At 32.6% G+C, this 24,014-nt stretch overlaps 1 protein-coding gene across 1 annotated transcript; it reads left to right on the forward strand.

The window, feature by feature from the left end:
* Positions 1–683: 683 nt before the first annotated feature.
* ALX1 (ALX homeobox 1) lies at positions 684–22,515 on the forward strand. The gene is made up of 4 exons (XM_025403163.1): positions 684–1,058; positions 4,153–4,457; positions 7,496–7,624; positions 21,886–22,515. Exons 1-4 carry the CDS (start codon positions 833–835, stop codon positions 22,204–22,206), a joined length of 981 nt encoding a protein of 326 aa, XP_025258948.1. The 5' UTR covers positions 684–832; the 3' UTR covers positions 22,207–22,515.
* The last annotated feature ends 1,499 nt before the right edge of the window (positions 22,516–24,014 follow it).

The following is a 24,014-nucleotide window of genomic DNA, read 5'->3' on the forward strand; positions in this document are numbered from 1 at the left end:
TCTCTCCCACCCATCGCCACCGTGTCCACACGCCGCCGCATCCCAGAGAAAAAGAGAAGGCCACGGCCTCGTAAAGCGCCCAGCTGGCCCGGGACGCGAGCTCCTCCCGCTTAGAAGCCTAAGCGACCCTTCTACTACTGCCGCTGCGATTAATAGCTGACAATGCATCTGGTTTCTTGGGCTTCGGATTAATGTGAATCTTCCACGTAAACTATTTACGGAAGAAATGAAAGCCTTTTAGAGCAATACTTCCTTTCAAGTTCTTAAGACGCCTCTAAATCTTTCTGGTAGTGAGTGCCGGCATGGGGGCGGGGTGGGGAGGGGTGGCTCAGGAAGGCGCAGGCAGTGGAGAGTGGAGGTTTAACTGCTTTGCGATCTCACCAAGATCTTCCGAAATGCCAGTCCACTGTCACCGCGGCAATGAATCTGGGTGTCGGGGGTTCGTCTCTCCTGGCATTTGTCTGAAATGGAGCTGTCTGTCTGTCTATCCTAGGCCTGGACGCGCTCAGCCCCGGTAAGTGGGGAAAATGGGGGTGGGGTGGGGGCGGAGGGGGACCCGGGGTGGAGTTAGTCGCCCGCCTATTTTCATATTCATTAGAACTGGGAGGTTGCCCGAGGAGCCCAGCTGAGTTTCAAGATATAAAAGCAACTTCGGGTGCTCCTTTTCCAGCCGGGACGTATTAAAGGGACCGGAGCGGGGCAGTTCCCGGCGCCGCAGCGTTGGCTTTCCTTTCCCTCCCCTCTGGCCCTCCCTCCTCCCGCCCACTGGCTCCCTCCCCCAGCGCTCTCCAGTTTCTGTGCCCCAGGAGCTACGCGACCGCCTTCCAGGATTATGGAGTTTCTGAGCGAGAAGTTTGCCCTCAAGAGCCCTCCGAGTAAAAACAGTGACTTTTACATGGGCGCAGGAGGTCCTCTGGAGCACGTTATGGAGACGCTGGACAATGAGTCCTTTTACAGCAAAGCGTCTGCGAGCAAATGCGTACAGGCCTTCGGACCCCTGCCCCGCGCCGAGCATCACGTGCGCTTGGAGAGGACCTCGCCCTGTCAGGACAGCAGCGGTGAGTCGCCAGCGCCCCAGCCAGAGCCGCCGCAGACCTTCCTCAATCCAAAATGCAGGATCAGTCAGATCTGGCAGGGAGGGAGGAAGCAGAAAAGTGGGAGCGAGGGTGCTGGAAGGTGGAGGAAGGCAGTGGAAGGTGTTCGCTTTATGAAGCGGTGTTACTGCTGCAGCAGCCTTTGGGGGCGGGGGCCGGAGGGAGGGAGAGATCCGGCACCGGGTTGCCTCCCAGCGATTCTCCTTTCGCTGTAGAATCTGGTCGCCTGCGGATCCCTGAGTCCTTCTGTAATATTGGCTCCTGGAGTAAACTGATAGGGCGCTAAATAGAGCGTAATTGAGTCAAGACAGAACGCTTCTATGCGAGCCCGCCTCTCTGTCCCGGCGGGAGGAACTGAAATCGATCACAGCTCGTTAGAGTACGTCACTGTCGTCACGAGTAGGAAAAGAAAAGGAAAAAAAAAAAAAAAAAAAAACCCGAAAACAAACAAGAAAACAAAAAACTTTTTGAGCTACTTTAGGTAAAGATAAATCTTTTTAATTTTCCAAGACGTGGCGATATTTTTTCTAAGTTTGAGGATCCCTAGATTTCTAGCGTGTGTGAATTTGTAATTTCTGCTTTTTTTTGCGTTTGCAATACAACACGCGTTAAATGTTTGTTAAACACCAAAGCACATTAAGTAGCTTCGGGCAAAGCATCCCCGGCCTAATAACTCATTCCCAGATTCTACGTTTTCTATTTTTATGACTTCACATTAAAAGTCACCTAAGTGGTCTTCGGAATGCTTCTGGGTGAAATCTTCAACTTTGAATGCCCAAGTATCTCCAAGTCAAAATGTTATCAAAACAAACCATCTATCTTTTCTATCTTGTAACCTAATACGAACCTATTATTTCAGATCGCGACAGCCAAAGCACGTTTACAATTCCAAGAGAAGTTTTTCTTATCATGTGTATATTCCACAGTTAAGCTATAAGGGGCGGGTTGCTTTAAAATAACAAACGAATTAAGTGTGAAATATTTACAACAAGCCCCTTGCCCCCTATTTTATGGAGATTCAAAATCTGACAAAACACTGACCTGTAGAAGCTCTTTTTCTAAATATTTTGAAACCAGTTTTTTTTTTCTTTTCTAAAAATCTCATATTTAATTTTATTTAACCTTGTAAGTAACCTTTGACTAAGGGTAAATCAAAAATAAAGGCGCAAATGATAGAGAAAAAAACAGCTAAGTCGTTTCAGTCATTTGTTTAGAAAGATTCGAGCATATACTTACTATTCTTACACTGAGTTGTTGGTTTTCTGGCTGCGTTTCAGACCTGGTATCTGTATTTGTGGGATTCTTAGATGCATGCGTAAAGTTATTTGAATTGACAGGTCTTTCTTTAATGATTCTGCAATGTCTTGTATTGACTCTGGATGGACTCGATCATAACATTTTATTTTAAATAGTCGGGAATCCAAAATAAGACACATAGTTGATGCGTTATCAACTTTTAAAGAAATATCACACTATTAAGGTGAATTTTAACAGAGAAGTGTTAAGGAAGATGAACACAGGCAGTCATTCGCTTAATTTAGGAGAGATCCTGTCTTTCTCTTGAGATGCCCTTAGCCTCTCTGATGCTTCCCCTCCCCCATCCCTAATTGCTGCAGTTCCCCCTTTAATTTTGCCCAAGGAGACAAAACCGTGTTGTTAATCAGTCATGGCTCTTCTTTATATTTAGTTTAATATCACATCTTCCTTTGCATGAAAACCATTAATTTTAAAACTTTGTTATATATTGACAAATTATAGTGTATTTTTATGGGGTACAAAGTAATGTTACGTTTTATGAATACAATGTGGAATGATTAAATCACGCTAATTAAATTGGCCATCACCTCAAATATTTGACATTTTTTGTGATGAGAACATTTTTGAGAGTTACTCCGTTAGTGACATTGAAATGCACAGTACTCAATTGTTAGCTATTTAAGTTATATGCACAATAAAGTTGAGTATATTTGTATAATGATGAAAAGAGTTGTAAAAATGCATTATGGGGGTAATTTTTAAAAAGAAACAAATGAAAAAAGTATAATCATCTATTGGAAATTATTATTCTGGCTGGATTGAATTTACGTTTTAAAAAGTGCTTCCCATTTCACTCTGTGCGTCCATTGCATTTGTGGGTGTGTGGCATTATATGATACATTTTTGTTTTATATCATACTGCAAGCATGCAATCAAATCTGAAGAAAATTACTGAAATTAAACATCCCTTAACAGAATGCCAGATGTCATCCTCTGTAATGTTTTAATAGCTGTTTTAATTTCTGTGTTTCAGCAGAGAAAAAAGTAAAGCTTTCAATCCTAAAACATATTTCACTAGCTAAGCAAAAATATGAAATGTTTTAAAAAGAACTGCATGATAAGTTTAGGTAAAAAAAAAAAAATGCTGCTTAAATCTAATTTCCGATAGAAAGTACGTTCAAAATTTGGCATGAAATTTATTTTGTCAATTTAGTAGATTATTTTTGAAGAAAAAGTGTAAATGCAGACATGGATATAAAGTTGAAATATCCAAAATTTAGTGGAAACAATGTCACATCTGAAGTCTATCGTCAGTATGTTTTACATGGAGGGGGATAATAACTTTCAGATATTAGTATAGAGGTATTGTTTAAGATTAAAATATATTTTCTGAGTCACATTAGTAGCTTGATTTTATCTGCTGTGATAAATATATGACATTAAATTTGCTTCAGTTTTCAAAAATCGTGGACACTTAAGGTTTTTTTCATGAAACACCCAGATCATCTTTTAATTCGAGTACATGAATTTAAATAAAAAATATGTGCAGAAACATATAAATCCTGTAAAACAGAACTGCAGATTTTGCCAGATCATATCAGTTGCATGCACACATTTTAAAATGGTATTTAAACCTGTCCTACAATGAACTAAGTGTAGAATGTGGTAACTGAATTAATACTGGCAAAATAAATTATTAATAGGCCAATTTCTTGATACGCTCAATTACTTCTACTTATTAATTTAATTGGGATGAGTTTCACAATCCTAAGAACTGTTGTTTTTCCTCCTCTGGGTACAGTGAACTATGGGATCACTAAAGTAGAAGGACAGCCCATTCACACTGAACTGAATAGAGCTATGGACAACTGTAACAGTCTCCGAATGTCTCCCGTGAAAGGGATGCAAGAGAAGGGAGAGCTGGATGAACTTGGGGATAAATGTGACAGCAATGTATCCAGCAGTAAGAAGCGGAGACACCGAACCACCTTCACCAGTTTGCAGCTAGAGGAGCTGGAGAAAGTCTTTCAGAAAACTCATTACCCGGATGTGTATGTCAGAGAACAGCTTGCTCTGAGGACAGAGCTCACTGAGGCCAGGGTCCAGGTAGGAGCCAAACAGAGGCCTTGATGGATGGGATAGGAAAATAAATGGTGTTAGAATAATTGAATAAGTGCATCTTGCTACAAAGAAACAAACTGATTCCGTAGCTGAAGATGAGGAACAGAGTAAAATATATGAATATGTATCTACTAAAATTATTTTTTAATTGCAAAAATTTTGACAACTCACGCAATATATAAAACAAAAGAACACTGGAGTTATTACGTAGACATAAAAATTAACAATCATTCAAATATAACAATATGATAATATAGCTCTGATTTTCAAAAGCAATTTTTAAAGGATGAAAAGCAGAATCAGGACTATTTAGTAATTGGTATATTTATTAGTTTTTTTTTTTTCGGTTTTATTAGCCACTGAGGTTATTTTTTAGATTATATATCAGGTATTTGTAAATTATTTGTATAATAGCCCATACATCTAGAAATTTACTAGAGTTGGAGGCATAATAAAAGAAAAAAAAAGAAGCAATCCCACAAATTCCCAATTGTTATGCATATCGTAGAATGTTTTCACTATGGATGACTAAAAACAAGATCAAATCGTGCTCATTTACAATTTTATAGTTCTAGTAGTTGTCAATATGTAATATTCCATTATAATTTTTAAAGCCTAGATAAATTATATGAATTTTGTATAGGCGATAAAAATAATGGCTTTAAAGTAAAATTTTGCATACACTCAATTATGTTTATAATATATATTCTAGTTATTAAATTGCATGATCCAATATACTTAATTTTTAAAAATAATTTGAGAAAGAAAAATCATATCAGGTAAAATTTTACCTCTTAGGAGTATTTTATTTTCACGAAATTGGATATTCTTAAACTATACTTTACTAGTTTCCAAGTAGTAAGAGTTTAAAATGCAACAATAATTCAGGATAATGGCCTTTGTCTTTGTGTGTGTTCTGACTCCTTTACAAGTATTGATTTTTGCAATTCCCATAAACTGCTTAAATGGGGGAATGAATAAAATAGTGAAAATTTTTGTTCTAAATCGAGTAACAGTATTTCTTCCTAAGAGTAAGCCATTGTAAGGCTCTAACATCATTAGAGACAACATCTGGTGGTACACAGATAACAAGCAGCAGATTTTTACTTGATTTTGTGGAAGTAAATGGTTACTTTATCTTGGTTCAGGAAGTAAATATGTAGAAAGTTCATGCTAACAAAGAATTTTAGAATTGTCAAGTATAACACCCGCTCTGTATGTTTGAGATCTTTGTCTTTGTCTATATTTAGTTATACTTGTAACCATAAACAAATATGTTTGCACACAGAGTGACCAACTGTACCTAATGCATCTTTTCCCTTTAACATTCACCAAGTCTTGATTAATTTTTGTCTAAGAACATGCACAGAGAGCCAACCTGAACTTAATTTACTCAAGTCGTTCTCTTTCCTGCTTTGCACATAAGAGTGGTAACTATTACCCATTTTAAGGAAATTGTCAAGTTCTTTTTGTCAATGGAAAAAAAATAAAACCCCAAAACACATTACTAAATTCCCTTAGTGTGTTCCTGGGGCTTGTCTGTGGAGACAGCAAGAAAATTTGATTTGTTTTGTTTTGTTGTTGATGTCTTGAGCCTTGGCATAATGGATAATATGCATTTATCAGCAGTGTACTAAAACTGTAAAACTCTGGCTCATTTCAATTGCTGAAAACTCTTCAAAGTGGCATCTTAATTTTGTAATGTGTACTTAAAAATTAAACTGAGTGTTAATATGTTGCCATAATTGTGAAGGTAAAGATATACAAGATTAGAAATTAGTATGAAAAATAGTGAAAATTTGAAGTAAACTTCAACAAAAGACTTCTACAACTTGCATTTTTTATATTTGATTTCTAGCTTTTTTCCTAAATATTTTATATTCTGAACATAGTTGTGTGAAGAAAACTAAAGAGATTTCCAAAGGCTACTCCTATAATGTTCACTTAAAAACATTAAAGTATACATATTGAATATAATCTTCTGCATCTCCCTTTAATATTAAAGTGAAGATCTTGGAGCATTACAAGTATGAATTAAAGAATATCCAACCTGCTGAGGAAGATGGTTTTTATGATAAATACTTCTAATAGGTAATTAGAGAAATTGTGGAAGATAGCTTAGTGACCTTAGTTGCCACACTAACTGATAGACTTTCTTGACACTTGGTTCTATCTGCACTATTTCTTATATTATTTCCATTACCTGTGCTTTAAATTAAAGAAATTATGTAAAGATATCTGAGCATTTTCATAAGGGAAAATATGTTGCATAATGTATGTAATAGGCACATTCATGTATTTTAAAACCATAGTTCAACTTTAGATGATTCCTTTTTACCATGTTTATTTTAAAACCGTAGTTCAACTTCAGATGATTCCTTTTTACTATGCTTATTTTAAAACCATAGTTCAACTTTAGATGATTCCTTTTCATCATCCTTATTAAAATATGTAATCTCATTTTTTCCTATTTCTAGATAATCATGATGTTCCTGCTGCTGCCATATATTTAGATGCAATCTTTATGTTTAAATTTTTAAAAGATTACGTAGGTATGAACACAACCGAGAAGAGCTTTCACTTTTGTGACATATTTTAAAGATAATTTTTAATAGACTCAGATATTAATTTGCTTATAGATTGGCTGGGTTTACGTTATGGCGGATATATCTTCCAGACTTGCAGCATCCTCTTAAAGGAGACTTATCCATGACAATGGAACATACAATCTGATTCCTTTTTGTTTTCCCTAAATGAGAAAACAGAGGCTCAGACATATCAGATGTATTTCCCGAAAGTCTCCTGCCTCTTTCTATTAAATTATTTTGCCTCATGGGCAAATCACTTACCACATCAAGATACAAGAAAAAGTAAAATCTGTGGATCCTTTTCTAACATAAATACATTTCTTTTTAAGTAACTTTTTTAACCTGGTTTACCTTTCTGGTTTGATGTCTTTTAACATCACATTTGCTTTATCAAATATTCCTTAGCTAAAATTCTACTTTTTATTAAATAATTAGGTTTGGTTTCAAAATCGAAGGGCCAAATGGAGAAAAAGGGAACGTTATGGCCAAATACAACAAGCGAAAAGCCATTTTGCTGCCACCTATGATATATCAGTTTTGCCAAGGACTGACAGCTACCCACAGGTATGCTAAACTACACAGAATACTGTTCAAGAAAAGTAGATTTGGTTTGTGTATTCTTAAAATGGTTATCATAGGCTTTATTTTATGTGATATAATAGTCAAGAATGAAAATTTAAGCTTCAGAAAACATTCTTCCTGTCTGCTAAGTTTTAATTTTTCTAAATTATTTTCTTGTTTTTCTTACAGAGTCATTCATTTAAAAATATTTCAGGGTATTTTTTTCTTTTGAATTTTGTTGCATATTGCAACAAATGAAATAGCATCATTTAATGATACAGGTCTTTTAATTATTCTACATTCTAATTACTCAGACTCTCTCCCTTTGTTAACTTTTAAAAATACTGTACATAGAGTGTTGCCTGGCATGCAATCTCTGTGGATCCTGTTTTATGAACTATACTAAAACCTGATGTCAAATGTGGCCTATTAAGCCCTTAACTCCACTTAAAAATATATCTCTTTTTCTATTTTTTTTTTTTTTCAGATTTCAAATTGCTTATTCTCTCAAGGTCCACATTTGGTACTGTATGACTTAAATAGAGATAGAATTAGTACCAGACATAATTTTTAAAATTAATCACAGATAAGTAACAGCTTCCGTTTATAATGGGTGCTCTTTTACTTCATTACAAAAAGTGTTAGAAATTCTTTTTCTTCCCCTTTTTCTTTTTCAATATAGAGACTCTATATATTTCTTTTTCATATTTTGTAATGAATGCAAATGTTTTGTCTTTGTAATATATTTTTTGTCACTTTTTCCTAATAATAATGATATTCAGAACTGTATTTGATACATGATAAAAAAACACCTATGTTATAAGGAACAAGCTATGCATTATTTTGTTATTTATTATTTAATGATATGCATTGTAAGAGACCCCTATGAAAACACCTTTGAAACAGATATGCTGGAGAAATACCTTGATAATTTAGTAACTAGATGATCTGAACCCCAAACCTGAGTATTCATTTTCTTCAACACTATGAGTACAAATTCAGTTCTTTAATATTGTTCTTTCCTTGTGTTCCTATGCCTTTTATGATTCTTAAAAACCAATTTTATAAACTTCACTCCTCCAGATAAATCCCCCAAATTTATTAATATAATATTATATGTTAAATAAAAGAAGTCTTGGAGGTCACTTTGTTCAACTCCTTCATTTAAAAAAATTATGAAAACGGGCTCAATTGAGTTAAGGAATTGATTCTTGATCACACAAGTGGTTTCCTGCAGGAGATACTATAAAGGTCGCTACATCTAAGCCTTTACCCGATAGTTTGCTAGAAGACTATTGTTATGGATACCTTTTCAATAAATGCCCCCTATCTCCTTGTCATAGGAGGAATCTTGCTTCTCTTTTAAAATTTATCTTAAAGAGGTTATCTTATGTTTTCTCCTATTTTAAAGCATGAGGATACCTCTGGTGGTTATTTATCATCATAGGGCTAGTGAAATTTTGTTTGCCAAATATTTTTGAGTGCCTTAGTTGAGTCAGTTTGAGTTAGTTCCAGTGCCTTTTGTTTCTAAACAAAATTCTGTAAAAATGTTTCCCCTCTAGGCTGCAAACTCCATGAGGACAGGGACTGCAGTGTCCTCATGGTTATTAACACTACTGTAGCCCTTACTGTATATCTGGACACTGTTCTAAGCAGATTACATATATTATCTCATTTAATCCTCACACCAACCTTATGTGCTAGGTGTTACTAATTATCTCCGTTGCTCAAATGAGAAAGAGTTGAGGTGAAGTTCAGACTTGACCAGAGACAATTTGGTTCCCACTTGCCAGATTTTAACCTGACAATAGACTGTCTCTCCCTGTGAATATATTTAAATGATACCAAAGGAGCATAAGGCTTGAGCTGCATTATTCTAAGTCTGCGCTTTAGTGTGGGGGAGCCACAACCAGTGAAATAACAATAAAAATATAGGTGAAATGGAGACTGGTTTAGATCATTTTGAACTACTTGACTGTGGTGACTTTAGAAGTAATAAAGTAACAAATTACGAGCTCTTCACATGGATTTTAAACAGTCTTACTAAGTATATTCCACAACACTTGACTATGACTACTTTTTTGTGCATCTTATTCTTTCAGTCTTCATTTCCTTTCAAACCCCATTTCTGTCTGTTTTCCACTTTTCTGTCCCTATATGTTGGTTGTTTTATATTTGACTCTTCTTGCTTCTTTGGTACAGGACAAAGCAATCAGAATAGGGCCTACCACTGATTAAGCCCTATATACAGGGTAAAGCATTCAGAATAGTGCCTAGCAACTATTCTGAATTTAAAACTTTATACAGTTTTAAGACCTGAATAAAGGCTCAATATGACTCAATGTACTGTGACTAACCATCTCTTTTCCCTAAGGTTATCTTGCCATTGTGTTAATGTACCTCAAAGCTTTATATATTATTAATTAGAAGAATGAGGTAACTTAGACACCAATGGAGGAAGGGACATGGTACACCAAATTATATATTTGATCATCTTTTTCACTCCAATGAAAAATTAACTTAAAAAATTTCCCCCCACAAATCATGGGAATGTTGCACTAATTACTCCTCATAATTTGTGTACATTGGCTATACCACCTGATAATTTAAGAATGGAGAACTTACATTGGAATTATTTTAACAGTGCCAGTCATGAATAATCATAAAAATTAATACCATGAAATCCATAGTACTTTCCTGTATTGGTAAATCATTTAATGTTTGTTTACCAAAATTTCTGAAATTATGTGGCTGCAACTCCCCACTGTAGCTACTGGATAAAGCCAGGGGGAATTTTTATTTTAACTTAAATATATATACAGAATACTTTTTTAGTTTGTTTGAAAAAATAATTGTGCCAAGATCATGTCTCTCAAGAGTTAGCCTAAAGGAAACTTTTTTTGTTGTTGTTTTGTTTTGTGTTTTGTTTTTTTTAATCATGGGGTTTGAAAATAGGAAAATAGGAACTTGTAAAGGGAGAAATAGAAACAGAAGTAGAATCCAATAACTCAGCCCAATAAGACACTGGATTTGGTGACTGTTAATTACAGAAAAAAGCATTAATTTCAGAAAAGTTGGAAACTAGAAAATGTTAGAGGAAGGACAGAAATAAAGAATTAGCAATTTGGCAGGAAAAAGAAAGCCATACATAGAAATACATGAAAAACAGAGATAGGTTAGAAAATGATCTCCTCAAGCCTGCTCAGGGAGTACAATCATAATATGTTTATTTCTATATAGTAATTAATACTTTCTAATATGTTCTAATAAATACTTTGCTTCAACTGGCCTTCTTTTTACTACAACAGCTGTAACAGTAAAAATAATTACTAATAATTGGGGGCATATTTAAAGCCAGACACTGTGCTTCCTTCTTGTATCTATTAACTTGTTTAATTTAAGCTCAGGTTTTCTGAGCTCAGAAGCCCAGAGACCTTTATGTGACATTATCTCTTTAATTCATCATCGAACAGTGAAATAATTCAACTTGGATCCTAAAATATCCCATCATTTTTGCCAAGTAAAAATGCTTCTGTTTTTAAATTTATAAACATTTAGAAAGCCTAAACACCTCACTGACTGTTATAAGATTTTTTTCTTAAACTTGCTTATCTTTGATAGCAAACAAACAAGAAAGTGAGAGATGTGATGTTCATATTAACATATTTTAAGGTAGTACATTTTGATGTACTGACAATAGTATCTTTTTGTTTAAGTTCTTTATTTGAAGATATCAGTTGCCATTTGACAATGCTATGATTTAGCTAAATTAATGTATTCATTTTTCCTCAAGAGGTGACATTTTTGAAAGCATTCTCATTGCTTGGGATGAATCTGTTTCTTCTATCTCGAATTTCCCTCCCTCACCTAAGTCGTATTTACTCCATGAAGCCTCTGGAATGTGCCATCTATCTGCACATCACTTTCTCATTGACATTTTGGTGGGTTGTATTAAAGATCTGACTTCCCATTTACAATGTAAAATATTTAAAAGATGGCCCAGTTACTAGTCACCTTTGTATCACCAAGGATGCTCTGCTATGGATTGAGCAAATTATATAGACATTGGATAGATGTGAGTAATAATACAGATTCACTTCAGTATATTAATATATTAAGTAGTGTATCATAAAACAAAAATAATCAGTTTTCAATAAAACAGATAGTTTCTGAATTTCTGTTATTAACCAGCTTTGTGGTAATAAGTAATTAACTTTTCCTCAATTTCTTCTTCTGTTAAAAAGAATAGGCTAGAAAGATTTGCAGACACTTTTCAGCTGACTTTTATTCCAAAGTTATTTGCATTTCAAAGCAAATATATGCCATGCACTATTGCAGGGATCAAGGATTCAGGGATATATAAATGATCTAGACAGAATTCCCTGCTTTGTAGAAAGACTAAAAACTGGGTAATATTTGTACTAAATTTGCAAACACTTCTTGATGCAAACTAGGCCCAAGAAACCATAAATCTAAATAATTTTGCCCTTAAATTTAAAAAGCAAGCAAAGATCTATTGATATTACATTTTCACTTGTTTCTAATATAGCAAAACCAAAACATTTTAAAAATAATTATTTTAGTGAATAAAATATTTTACCTTAATGTATAAGTGTTTTCTTGAGAATTATAATGACCCTTCATTTCTTACAAGAACTTTACAATTTCATGTGCTTAGGTTTGGATTACATGAGCATTGACATTATTATCTAGATAGATAACTTTGAGTTACAACTTTGACTTGATCTTCAGATTCTTTATTTGTAAAATGGAAGTATTGTTGGTGCTAGTGTTGGTGGTGTTGATGGTGTAGATGATTAAGATGATGATGGTTTTTCTGTTTTTATGAAGACTAAATGGATTTCCAAATAGGAAAGCCCTCTGTTTGTAGACTACAGAGGTGTATCCTGGGATTTGAAGAGGGCCATTAATGACTATGAACTTCCCAGTCAGAGAGATGTGGGTTCAAGTTTTGGCTTTTCAGTTTAATAGCTTTTAGACATTTGACAAATGAATTAACCACGAGGAATATTTCTCTTCATTTATAAAATGGGGGTAAAAGCTCATATAATGTTTGTGAATGTTAAACAAACTTGTTTATGCAAATTACTTAGGGCATTGCCTAGTACAAAACAGAACTTAATAAGTAGTAGCATTTCTGTCATTTCCATTAGTTATTATTAATTTTGTTCTAAAGTCCCTGCCTTTCCAGGTAGCTAAATTGCTTGTTATCTTATGTTGTAGCGTTTAAGTTAATCCAATCTGTGAGTAAATTTACTATTGAGGGGTCTAGGGAAATACTGAATTCGGTTAAATATACTTTCCTTTTTAATTGAAAACCAAATATGGTAACTTTAGAAAAGTTTATTTTCAATTCACCAGCATTATTTTCTTATAAAGTAAATATTTTCATCACAAATTTCAGAAAAAGAACTGAAGTGCTTTTCCGACCAAAATTTTGAATGAGGTTTCACTGAGTATTGTATAGTGAAAACTATGACTACATCTATGCTTACCAAATGTACCAAGGAATCCACACAGTGTCTTGTCTTCTGTTGTATTATTGAGGACTTCAGAAATATATGCCACTTAGAATTTGAACATGCCAAGCAGTAGATTCAAGTTATAGGTAATTAGTAGTAACTTTTATAACTTAATACACAGATTAAAGCTGTAAAACATTTTAGTTTAACACATTCTATTTCAAATATTGTAATGATACAATTAAAAAATGAAATTCGAAGGTTTTCATATAATAGTAGATCCCATATAATAGATTGTAGATATATTGTTTATCTACCTTGGTTTTAACAGCAGTTGCTATATTAATCTTAATGGCTGTCTTAACTTAAGCTAAATAAGGAACGTAGGACTTGTCTCCTTCAACCACTGTGGTTTATAATTAAAAGGCATTTGTAAAATTTTTTACCTTTGGAGAAAGTATCATAATTTTATCCCTATAATTTCTACTTTTTTCCAAATATTTGAAGTAAACAAACCAAAATCTTTAAAAAATATTACTAATATAGTGGTAATTAACACATTGTATAATGAATGCTTTCACATCCATGAAACAACCAATGAAAGTCATACAATGATACAGTGAAAATTCTTGTATGACTTATGAACAAAAATGTTATCATCATTTTCAAAAAATCATGTTGATATTGCACATATTTGTCATTGTTAATAAACACAAATATTTAAAGTGATAGAAGAAATATAATGTTAATCTACCTTACCAAAATATAGTTTTTGCAGCAAGTAAATATACTGATTTAATTAAATTTATATACTGTTTAAATAAATATGAATAAAATCTTTATATATGTATGTGTGTGTGTGTGTGTGTGTATATATATATATGTAAAAGTTATGTGTAGCACGAGACAAATTTTTTCAGTATCCTTAGGTGAAGGTACAGTTAGTTACAGTGAATTCTTTATTTTGTTGAAATATTTTAATTTTAATGAAATGGAATTCATTTAACGAAAAGAAATTTTAATAAAAATGAAACATTTCATTTTTATTAAAACTTTAATTAATTTTTTTGTTGCATATACAAAAACTTTAGAGAGGCAAAGAATATCATCCAAAAGAAACAAAGTGCATTCATGTCAATTATGAAAATAATTAGGTCTGTTCTTTTGAAAAGGTAATATTCTAATGTAACTGTACACAATAAGTTAACAAAATTTTTTAAAATAAGTATTTTTTATTTTACGAAGAAAGTAAATCAGTAGGTTGAGTAGATAACCAAATAAATAAGAAGAAAATAAAAATAGATGTTGCAGAGTGCCAGTGTTAGCTTATACATATGAAAACCTCACAAGAAGATGGAGAAATGACAGGCAGAAAATTAAGCCATCAAAGCCCAGGAAGTCTATGAGCACAGACCTGTGGTTTAAAATCTGCTGTTTACACTATTGTTAGTGTGAACCTTATGATATACTTTAATCCAGAATTATATGCATGCCATGTTTATGAAGCCTCATGTGTCTATGGATTTTCTTTTTTATTCTACATCGTGGACATTAAATAGGTAAACTTTGGTACAAACTCACAGTTGATTTTAAAAAATACAAAAATAAAATGTCAACTTTGTAGTTAATACAAAGAGATGATGAGTAAAATCAATAGCTTCACTCAATATTTTAAGAAGAAACTCAAAGTCCATATATGACTCCAAGCAAGATCTCTAAAATTAAAAATTTTCTGTGCAAATTAAAATATTTGCATATTTAATTCATATTTTAAGCTATTTATGCATAAAAGCTTAATTTACAAGCTTACATTTTTATCTTTATTTCTTACATTGTGAATTTTGTTTCAATAGGAAAATTTCATCACTAAAATGAATCAGACACTGATGAATCAGCAATAGCTATCATACAGGTATTAAAATACATGAAAAATAATGTAACAAATGTTTGGAAAATCCTCCATGTGATCATTATTGCTTGAGAGTAATAAAATAGCAAAGGCTAGGTGTTACCAATTTATTTCTTCCTTAAATGAGTTGATTTGAAAACTTTCATTTTAAAGCAATCGTGAGAGTTTCTATAAATCTTCTTTTTAAAAGTCACTTAATATAGAATTTAAGAATACAGCTAACACCAAAGAAAAATTTTCTTAATGTTCTTACATCTTGGACTTGGAGCATTTTTCAGTTATTATTTGAATAATGAAAAATGTAAACACATTTATATGATGTTATTCTGAAAATTTACAGACATTAACATTTCTTATTAAGCTTTGTGCTTTTAATTTTGCACTAAAAGTAGACATACACATTTATTTTTCTGCTAAGCCATTTTCTTCTTAAATTATCAGTCTCATATGGGTGTGATATTTAATGGTGACTTTTTTTAAATGGAAAAGACACCTTTTTTGTTTCAAATCTCTGTACACATATCTAAGATGGAATTTTACTAAAAAGTAAAAGTGACAGTATTTAGTATATGCTCTGTTTCTGATGAATAAATTATTTCTAATCACTTTAGTTTTATAATATACATTGAAAAAGTACTTTAAGAATGTTTGAAATGTCAATTGATTCATCAAAATCTAAATATTTTATATATCAACTTAAAACATTTTTTGGTGAAAATTAGATCTAATGAGTAGATACTGATGAAAATGTACCCTCACTTTTACCTTAGGGAGTACCTAAAAAATACTCAGATTAATCTTTTCATTGCTTAAATAATTCACGTTGGGATCTTTTCTTTCAGGTAGACAAAGTCTCAGTGTGTGTTAGTCACTGGTGGCAAATTCAATATTTAAAGATTCACTTACACTCTTTCTCCCTGCCAGCAACTTACTGATATAGTAAGTAGAAAAGTTAATGGGATCCTAAAGTTAGTCAACAGCTAAAAATATCTGCATGTTGCTAAGCATATGATTCTTATTAATATTTTGTCATATAAATATTACAGGAACGGGAATACTAGTGAATTTCATAATAGTCTCTTTAAAAATAGAGCTGTTTTTGCAGAAATCAGTGTTTTCATTTTTTAAGAGAACACGTACAAATCTAGTAAATTCAATTACATAGTGATACTGTCATAATAAATTTATATAGTATTAAATGATATACAGAAAAGTTAGTAAATGTAAACAGTATGTCAAAGAGGAAACGCTAATCAATTTTTAGATTTTAATGTGAAGAGGTATTGCTATAACATCATCACAAGTAACTCTGTGAATCTCTGATCTCTGTCTTTTTAAGTACCCTTTAATTCCCACAGGAAACTGTGTGAGCATGTGATGCGAAACTTATGTGAATGTGCACGTGGAGTGTGTGTGCATATGTATGTGTATGTATGTGTGTTTATGCAAGTAAATATGATCGATGTTGGTGGCAGGAGATAGGAGCAATCTATACATAGATGAGAAGTAGAGTTAAATAAACTTAGTTTGGTAGAAAAAATTTGTTACTTAATTAGTTGTTTTGCAGACGCTTTAAAATTAAGGGAAGGTTGTTACTCACATATTTTCATGTTTAGTATTTCTATGAAATCTGATAGTGTTGTTTCTTCTAAATAGCACTAACATTAGGATATTGACTATAAAATGCTATCTTGAAACTAATTTTTTTGTTACACCATACTATTTTACAATTAAGTAAAAAACTAACAAACTCACTATTCTTTTAAAAGGCCTTTTTAGAAAAATATATTAAAAAGTACTCACTATATAAAATCAATAAATATATTAGAAATATAAACCAGGGTTAGAACAACAAAATCTACTTTGTAGTTGTGATTACAAAAGATATATTCATATCAAGGTTCTAAGGTAAATGAAATAAATAATTTTCTATCCATAACTTACTGTAGTGCTTGAATTTATTACAAATACATATCCACAGTAAAAAGCTCTTAGTATTTATGTTTATATTAATGTATGTTTATAGATTTTCCCTTCTCCTTCCTCTCTACTGCTTTTAATTCCTTGGAAAAAATGAATATTAAATGAATTAAGTTTCAGTTTGGAATAAATATGACAAAAATAAAGCTTTTCTCTAAAATTCAAAAATCATGGGATAATTAAGTGTTAACATTTATTTGGTTAGACAAAAACGAAAGGGCAAATGTTCAAAGTGAAGTGTAGTAAATCCGTTGAACTTCCATTCATGCTAATGGGAGGCAGTTGGCCAAGTTCCCTGGACAGAGTTCCCTGGACAGTGCTTTGAACACACACCTAGAAGTTTTTTTTTTTAAAGTTTCGGAGCACATTAAAACATGGAATGTTTTTAGATTCTCCACTCCTTTTAAATACAACAAAGAAAAAAAATGTAAAGGCAGTCAATTTTTTTTTCTTCTTCTTTTTTAAAAAACAGACATGCAAGAAGGATATGGGAATTATTTGTTTCTCGTTGTAAAGCCCTTGAATATTGAACAGAGGCCTACAAAAACACCATAAAATTATATGTTGCCAGGTATTGTCATTGTAGTATCTATGAAATAGTTCAAAATAAGAATAGTTATCTTATTTAGGAAAAAAGTTAATATTTTTTAATTCCAAAATCGAACCACAAATATGATTTTTCCTTTAATGAATCAGAGTGCAATTTTGATGGACTTCCCAGTTGACAAAAAAGTAATATGCGCTTTTAGATAATGTGCACATGGATTTATAGATTCCAAGGCATAGTTAAAAAATTACTGCCTATGTGAGAATATATTGGAGGGATGGAGGAACAGTGTGAGTCCAACTTGACAGCAGTATAGTCAACCATTAGCTCAAATAACGTTATTGTTTGATCAAATCTAGATGGCCTAGATCAAAGATGTGTTCTGCCAGGTTTTTCCTACAGCAATGAGATGATATGCAGTGTATGATATTCTGGTGTAGATGCTATGTATTGATAAGGGTAAAGGGTATTGATAACCTGAAACATATCCAGAATCACATGATCTGAATGATACAGTGTCTAGAAACTAAGGCATATGAGGAATGGTTAAAATCACTGGAGATGTTTACCTGGAGTAAAAAGACTTGGGGGTTGTATCATCATGTCTGATGACATTTAAAGATTTTTACATGTAAGAAAGATGATATTATTCTGCATCATTATAGGGCACATAAATGGAAGCCATAGGTAGAGGTAGAGGAATATAACAGCTTACTTTTACAGAACTCTCCAAAGAAAGGGATTTTTTTTTTTAAACAGGTGAGCTTCTTATCGCAAGAGGTGAACAAAATTGGTGTACAAAGAGTTTTTCATTTGGAAAGAAGTTGGACTCCAGTAGTCTTTCCTAATTTCAGTTGATTTTCAGAATTCCACGTGTGTATTTTATTACTATTATTTTAATACAGATCCCCTGAGCCATACTAAATGAATCAGAGTCTCAAAGGATATGTATCTGTGGTGGAGAATCAGTGTTTAATAATAAGAATGAAGAACTTCCCAGGTAAAGGCAGTTAGCAAGGTCTAGGAATGTAATTTTCATGATTACTGCTAAAATTATTGAGTATGGTGATTTGGGAGTTCATATTATGAAACAAAAATTTTGATATATTAACATAAATCATCCATAAAATTTTGATTATACCTGCAAGATGGATCAGTCCATATTTTTCAAGCACTTAATAAATTTGTGTTAAGGATTTACCATGTACTGTTGTTAGACCTGGGGATGACAAAACAGTTGTGAGAAATAATTGTGGGTTTTTCTTTCAGAGAGTAGACTATGAACCTCCACAAAGTAGGGATAATGAGTAAAGAAATAATTTCAACTCATAAAACTAGTCATTATTACAGCATTTCTAAGGCTTCCTAGGTTGAGATTCTACCTCCACCATCGGAACTATGAAATCTTGGGTGATCTTCTTCAGCTGTGTTCTATAGTATTACCATCCTCAAAAGGGGGTTAGCAAAAGAACACACTGTCTAGTGTATTGAAACAATTAAAAGTGTTCATAATGTATTTAACATAATGCCTGACACATGGTAATTAAATGATAACCACTAGCTACATGGTCTTGAGCATCATCATCAAATGTTTCAACACCCAGAGGGCAGGCTTCAGAGAAGTAAAATCACAATATACTGAGGATACTATCTTACATGATTTGCATCCAAACAAACTTACAATGTGAAAACCAACAATGTTTCTAAAGTAAAATAAAGATGTGTTGGAAATTTTAAAAAGGAAACATCAGCGATAGGGCTGGGGAGGAGGAAGAAATAGACATTTTGAAAAAAAGATAGATCAGTAAAAATGTGTGAGGGTATCTCTACCTATGGGAATAAATGACAATCTTCAAAATATTTAGGATATCTTCACAAGCCCAATTAAAATATTGCTATCATATTTACTTTACCAGTCTGTTCTGTCCAGAAAAGGATGTCTATGTGTTAGAAATTATTTCATCAAAAGTAATGCATATAACATGCTTGATCATGTCCAGATAAGAAGTTTTGATCAAAATAAAATTTGATTATTTTTGTATGTACTCTGCAGAATATTTTTCAATTTATAGGTACATTTATGTTAATTATGTTAGGGAGGCAATATTTTCTTAATTTATGTTTATAGGTTACTTTCCTTGCCTTTACCTTTCTGATTTTAGCTTTTTCATCTAGTTCGTGAATATATTTCTGTGCATTTGGAATATGAATGAATTATTTTAATAAAAAATTCAAACAACACTGTATAAATCAAGCAATTCTTTAACAAACAAAATATAAATAATCTCTCTTTTATTATCTTGTCTTCCTTTTTTTTTTTTTTTAAGTATGCAAGCAAAGTTCACTTTCATTTCTGAAAGCTCTTTTGTCAGACATGTGACTGTGGTTTTTGTGGAGTAGCACAATGTGTGATTGAATGTCAGAGGAAAAATCACCCAGATGAAGTTAGAAAAGGTAGTTTGACAGAGTAATGACATTAACAGCCCTCTTGTTGATTTGAGATACATAACTCAGCAATCACTGGCACCAATCATTATGTTTTGCCTAAAATGGAACACATATAGTAGAATGAGCCAGAATTAGAACATAGCCTGAGACAATTTAAGGATTAAAAAAATATGCAAATCGTATGTGTGTGTGTGTGTGTGTGTGTATATATTTAGATATAGATATGTAGATCTCTTTCTTTGTCTCTTTCTACATATGTATATATTTAACAAGTTTAAAGCAGCTTATACATATATTTATATAAATAATTATTTTTTTTAAGACAACACAGATACATAAGCATCTTGTCAATCACTGAAACCCCACCTAAAGGTTGAAATTACTTATTAAGGTTTTTCTCTTATATTTTGAACCTGGTTAATCAGTCCTTTCTTGAGTGACAGAGTACCTTTTTTACCAGTGTGATCTAGAAGATTTATTAATGTATTTTTTGCTATTATTTGAAAATTAGTTGCCATAGAAAGTACAACTCAAGATGGGTATTGTAAGACTACACCAGATGTTATATGTAGGAGCCTGGAATCTCTATGTAAAAACAAATATAGGAAAACATATGTGTCCTACTCATTGATAATTCAACTCTCGCAATCATGATTTTAAAAGATAAGAAAGCCTGATGTGATCAGCATGTGTATTGCTGCTATGTTCTAGTCCAAATATATTATAATAATGTTGCTAAAAGTATTCCGTTTTATTTCATCTTCAAAGGGCTGCATCATAGTATTGCTATCCCATGCAACATTTTCTTTTTTACCTTCCCCAGCTCCTGCCATTTGTCATGATTTTCTCTGAGCTTCCCAGTAACGTATGCAGTTCCTGTTTTTGTTTGTTTAAATAGCTTGTATATTAAGATTGAGATACATCCCACTTAAAATTCATGTTATATAAGTTCTACATCACATTTATTTTACATACTAGTAACTTTAGATAAATTTGTACTTGTTAATTGTATTGAATTGTTTCCTGTAGAGATTTAATTGTATGAAATATGAATATCTTGGGTGTCAATGATAATGTAGTTTTTACTATATAGGAGTACTATATAAAATAAGAGCAACTGCATTATACTCATCTGATATTTTTTCTAAATAATTGCATAGCTTTCTCAGTTATGATTCCATTATTTGGTAATGGCCCATGTTTTAGAATTCTGACTTTGTTTTACAGGTCACATGTCTGTTTTGAATTCAATAGATCATATATAAATCATACAAGAAATTTTAAAAATATGTATATTTACATATTTTGTAAGTTCCCAGATTCTCAGAGCTGTTTCTTCAAGACTATAGGATACCAAAGCAGTGGGCGGGCAAACATGTTCCAGAATGAGTTTGATCAAAAATGTCTTTACAGAGCAGGCTATTGTCAGCAATGGTTTCCAACAAAAACTGCCACACCAGGAGTCCAAGTTAGAATTTTTAAAAAAAATCCATTCATGTCATTTCGTTTAGAAAGACAAAAACTATATTTAAACTTAAAACCCGATTTTAAACTACTTTTCTAAGCATATGAATTGGTCATGAGTTTTGACTCAATCTTCCAGATTCATTTTTAAAATCATGACTATGAAAATAATACTTTTTTTTATAAGAGATAGACATGTTTGAGAGTGTGTTATGTGGCCAAGAATGTAGGATTTGTTGCTCTATTTCAGTATAACAAACTAGAAGGATCTCTCAAATAATTATTTTTTAGTCATTGTTGTATGTAATTACAGACCACCCAATAGGAGCAAACAATGAATAGTTAACCAAATTTAGTAAATACAACTTAACAAAAGTAAGAGAACAAAAGTGAGAACATGTAAATGTAATATTTGTTGTTTTATATATTCCAGATTCAGAACAATTTGTGGGCAGGAAATGCAAGTGGTGGTTCTGTGGTTACTTCATGCATGTTACCACGTGACACTTCCTCCTGTATGACACCTTATTCTCACTCGCCTCGGACAGATTCCAGTTACACGGGGTTTTCAAACCACCAGAACCAGTTCAGTCACGTGCCCCTCAACAATTTTTTCACTGACTCTCTTCTTACTGGAGCAACCAATGGACATGCATTTGAAACAAAGCCAGAGTTTGAAAGGAGGTCTTCCAGTATCGCAGTTCTTCGGATGAAAGCCAAGGAGCACACCGCCAATATTTCATGGGCCATGTAACATACAGTACTCTTTTATTTTTCTTTTAATAGCAAAGTTAAACATTCTTATTTCTTATATTTAAAGGATACCACAATAAGCTGCTGTGTGTGGAATTGCTAAAGGTCAAGATATTCAGTGAGACCAGCTTAAATGAATAGTTGTTATTTAACATTAAAATCTAAGAATGAACCTCTGAAAAGACTAAATAGGTTTACCATGTGCCAGTCTCCACAAACTCTGTTTTAGTCGTAAGATTTTCTTTTTCTATTGTACAGATCAATGAAATATGATCATGCAACTTATTAAAGAATAAATGTGTTAAACAAATTCTTCTGTTATAGATTGATTTATGTTACTTCTGTATAACAAGAAATCTCTTGTAAAATAATACCTGATAAAGAAGGAAATGCACTGGGGAAAATGTCAAGATGACAAAGCTGTCAGGTAAATATTGAACCAGGGTGTTTTGGGGAGTTAACTGTTCTCTCTCTCTCTCTCTCTCTCTCTCTCTCTTTCTCTCTCCAAAAAGCAGTGTGCATAAACCCTGTTGCTGAGAATTTATTTTCAAGCCTCATTTTTATTTTTGTTTTTACCTTTTGATGTTTTAGTGAATTTCCACTCTGTTACACAAGAGATCTTTTAAAATAACCGACATTTGCATGAGATATTTGGGCATAGTTTCCTGAAGCCACATGGCTAAAGGTGAGAACTGAAGTATTCTGGTGTGATTGAAAATATAGTCATGGGAGCGGACTTTATAAATGTCATTTTTCCAGTGAAGAAGCCAGCATAGACTCACTTAATCATCACAAACAAGAAAAAATTTACAAACCTTGCTGTTGCTTTTAAACTAAGATTGTGTTGATTAAACTGTGCCTATAAACCGCTAATTAATACTACACTGAAAGTAACATTTTCTGTTAGAGAATCAGTGAGTTGGAATTTATATGTATTTTTGTGGGTATGTGCATGCTTACATGCATGTGTGTTTGTTTCTTGACGTATTATGCCTTAAGCATTTTTTGCTACTGTGGTTTTTGCATAGAGAATTAAAATGTCAGAAAGCTTTCTAAAATTTCTGGTGGAAAAGAAGAGAAGAAAAATACATTGCATCTGGAAAATTGCTAACCCCTTTGATTTACTTCTCCTCCCTTTACCCTGTCACATTCCAAGCTTTTTCAGATGAGTGAAATGTCAACCTCCATGAAAGATTCTTAAGTTCATAAAGGCAAAGTAAATGAATTGAAATGAAGATGACTTCCATGGCTCGGATTAGAGCCGAGTTCTTTGTACTCTGTTAGAATCTTCTTGTGGTTCCTGCAGACTTTAGGAATATGCTTGGGATCTGTAATGGCTAAAGGACAAGAATAAATGAATTTTAAAATTAAATATTGGAAAAAGTACTTAAATCCAGTAAGTGTCTCTTCTCAGTGGGAAAATATTTATAGCAATTAAACATCTTTTGTAATAAAATTTTAAATAAAGCCAATGATAGAAATGAGTGATGTCCGAAACATTCCCTGACTTCATAATACTTTATTACTTTTGTGTTCTCTCTCTTTATTTTTGTTCCTAGAAGAAACTTGTTCAACTTCTGTTGTGAGAATTATGCTTTCATGCAAGGGATTTTGTTAAAAGACTATTTAGGCAGCTGTTAAATATCCTTCATGGTTTTAGAAGAGAATGACTTATTTTCATATATATTCATATATGTGATTAATAGGAATTTGTGAATTAAAACTTAAAACTAAAATGTAAGATTTTCTTTTCAAAAATTTCACAAATTAATAGTGTTCATTTTCATTTTCTTCTGCTTTAATTTAAAT

This window comes from Theropithecus gelada, chromosome 11 (genome assembly GCF_003255815.1).
Source record: "Theropithecus gelada isolate Dixy chromosome 11, Tgel_1.0, whole genome shotgun sequence".
NCBI classification, from domain to species: Eukaryota; Metazoa; Chordata; class Mammalia; order Primates; family Cercopithecidae; genus Theropithecus; species Theropithecus gelada.

Coding starts and splice junctions, on each gene's coding strand:
- ALX1 (XM_025403163.1), top strand. CDS start 833: ATGGAGTTTCTGAGCGAGAAGTTTGCCCTCAAGAGCCCTCCGAGTAAA. Junction 4,458..7,495: donor TCACTGAGGCCAGGGTCCAG/GTAGGAGCCAAA, acceptor TTAAATAATTAG/GTTTGGTTTCAAAATCGAAG. Junction 7,625..21,885: donor GGACTGACAGCTACCCACAG/GTATGCTAAACT, acceptor TATATATTCCAG/ATTCAGAACAATTTGTGGGC.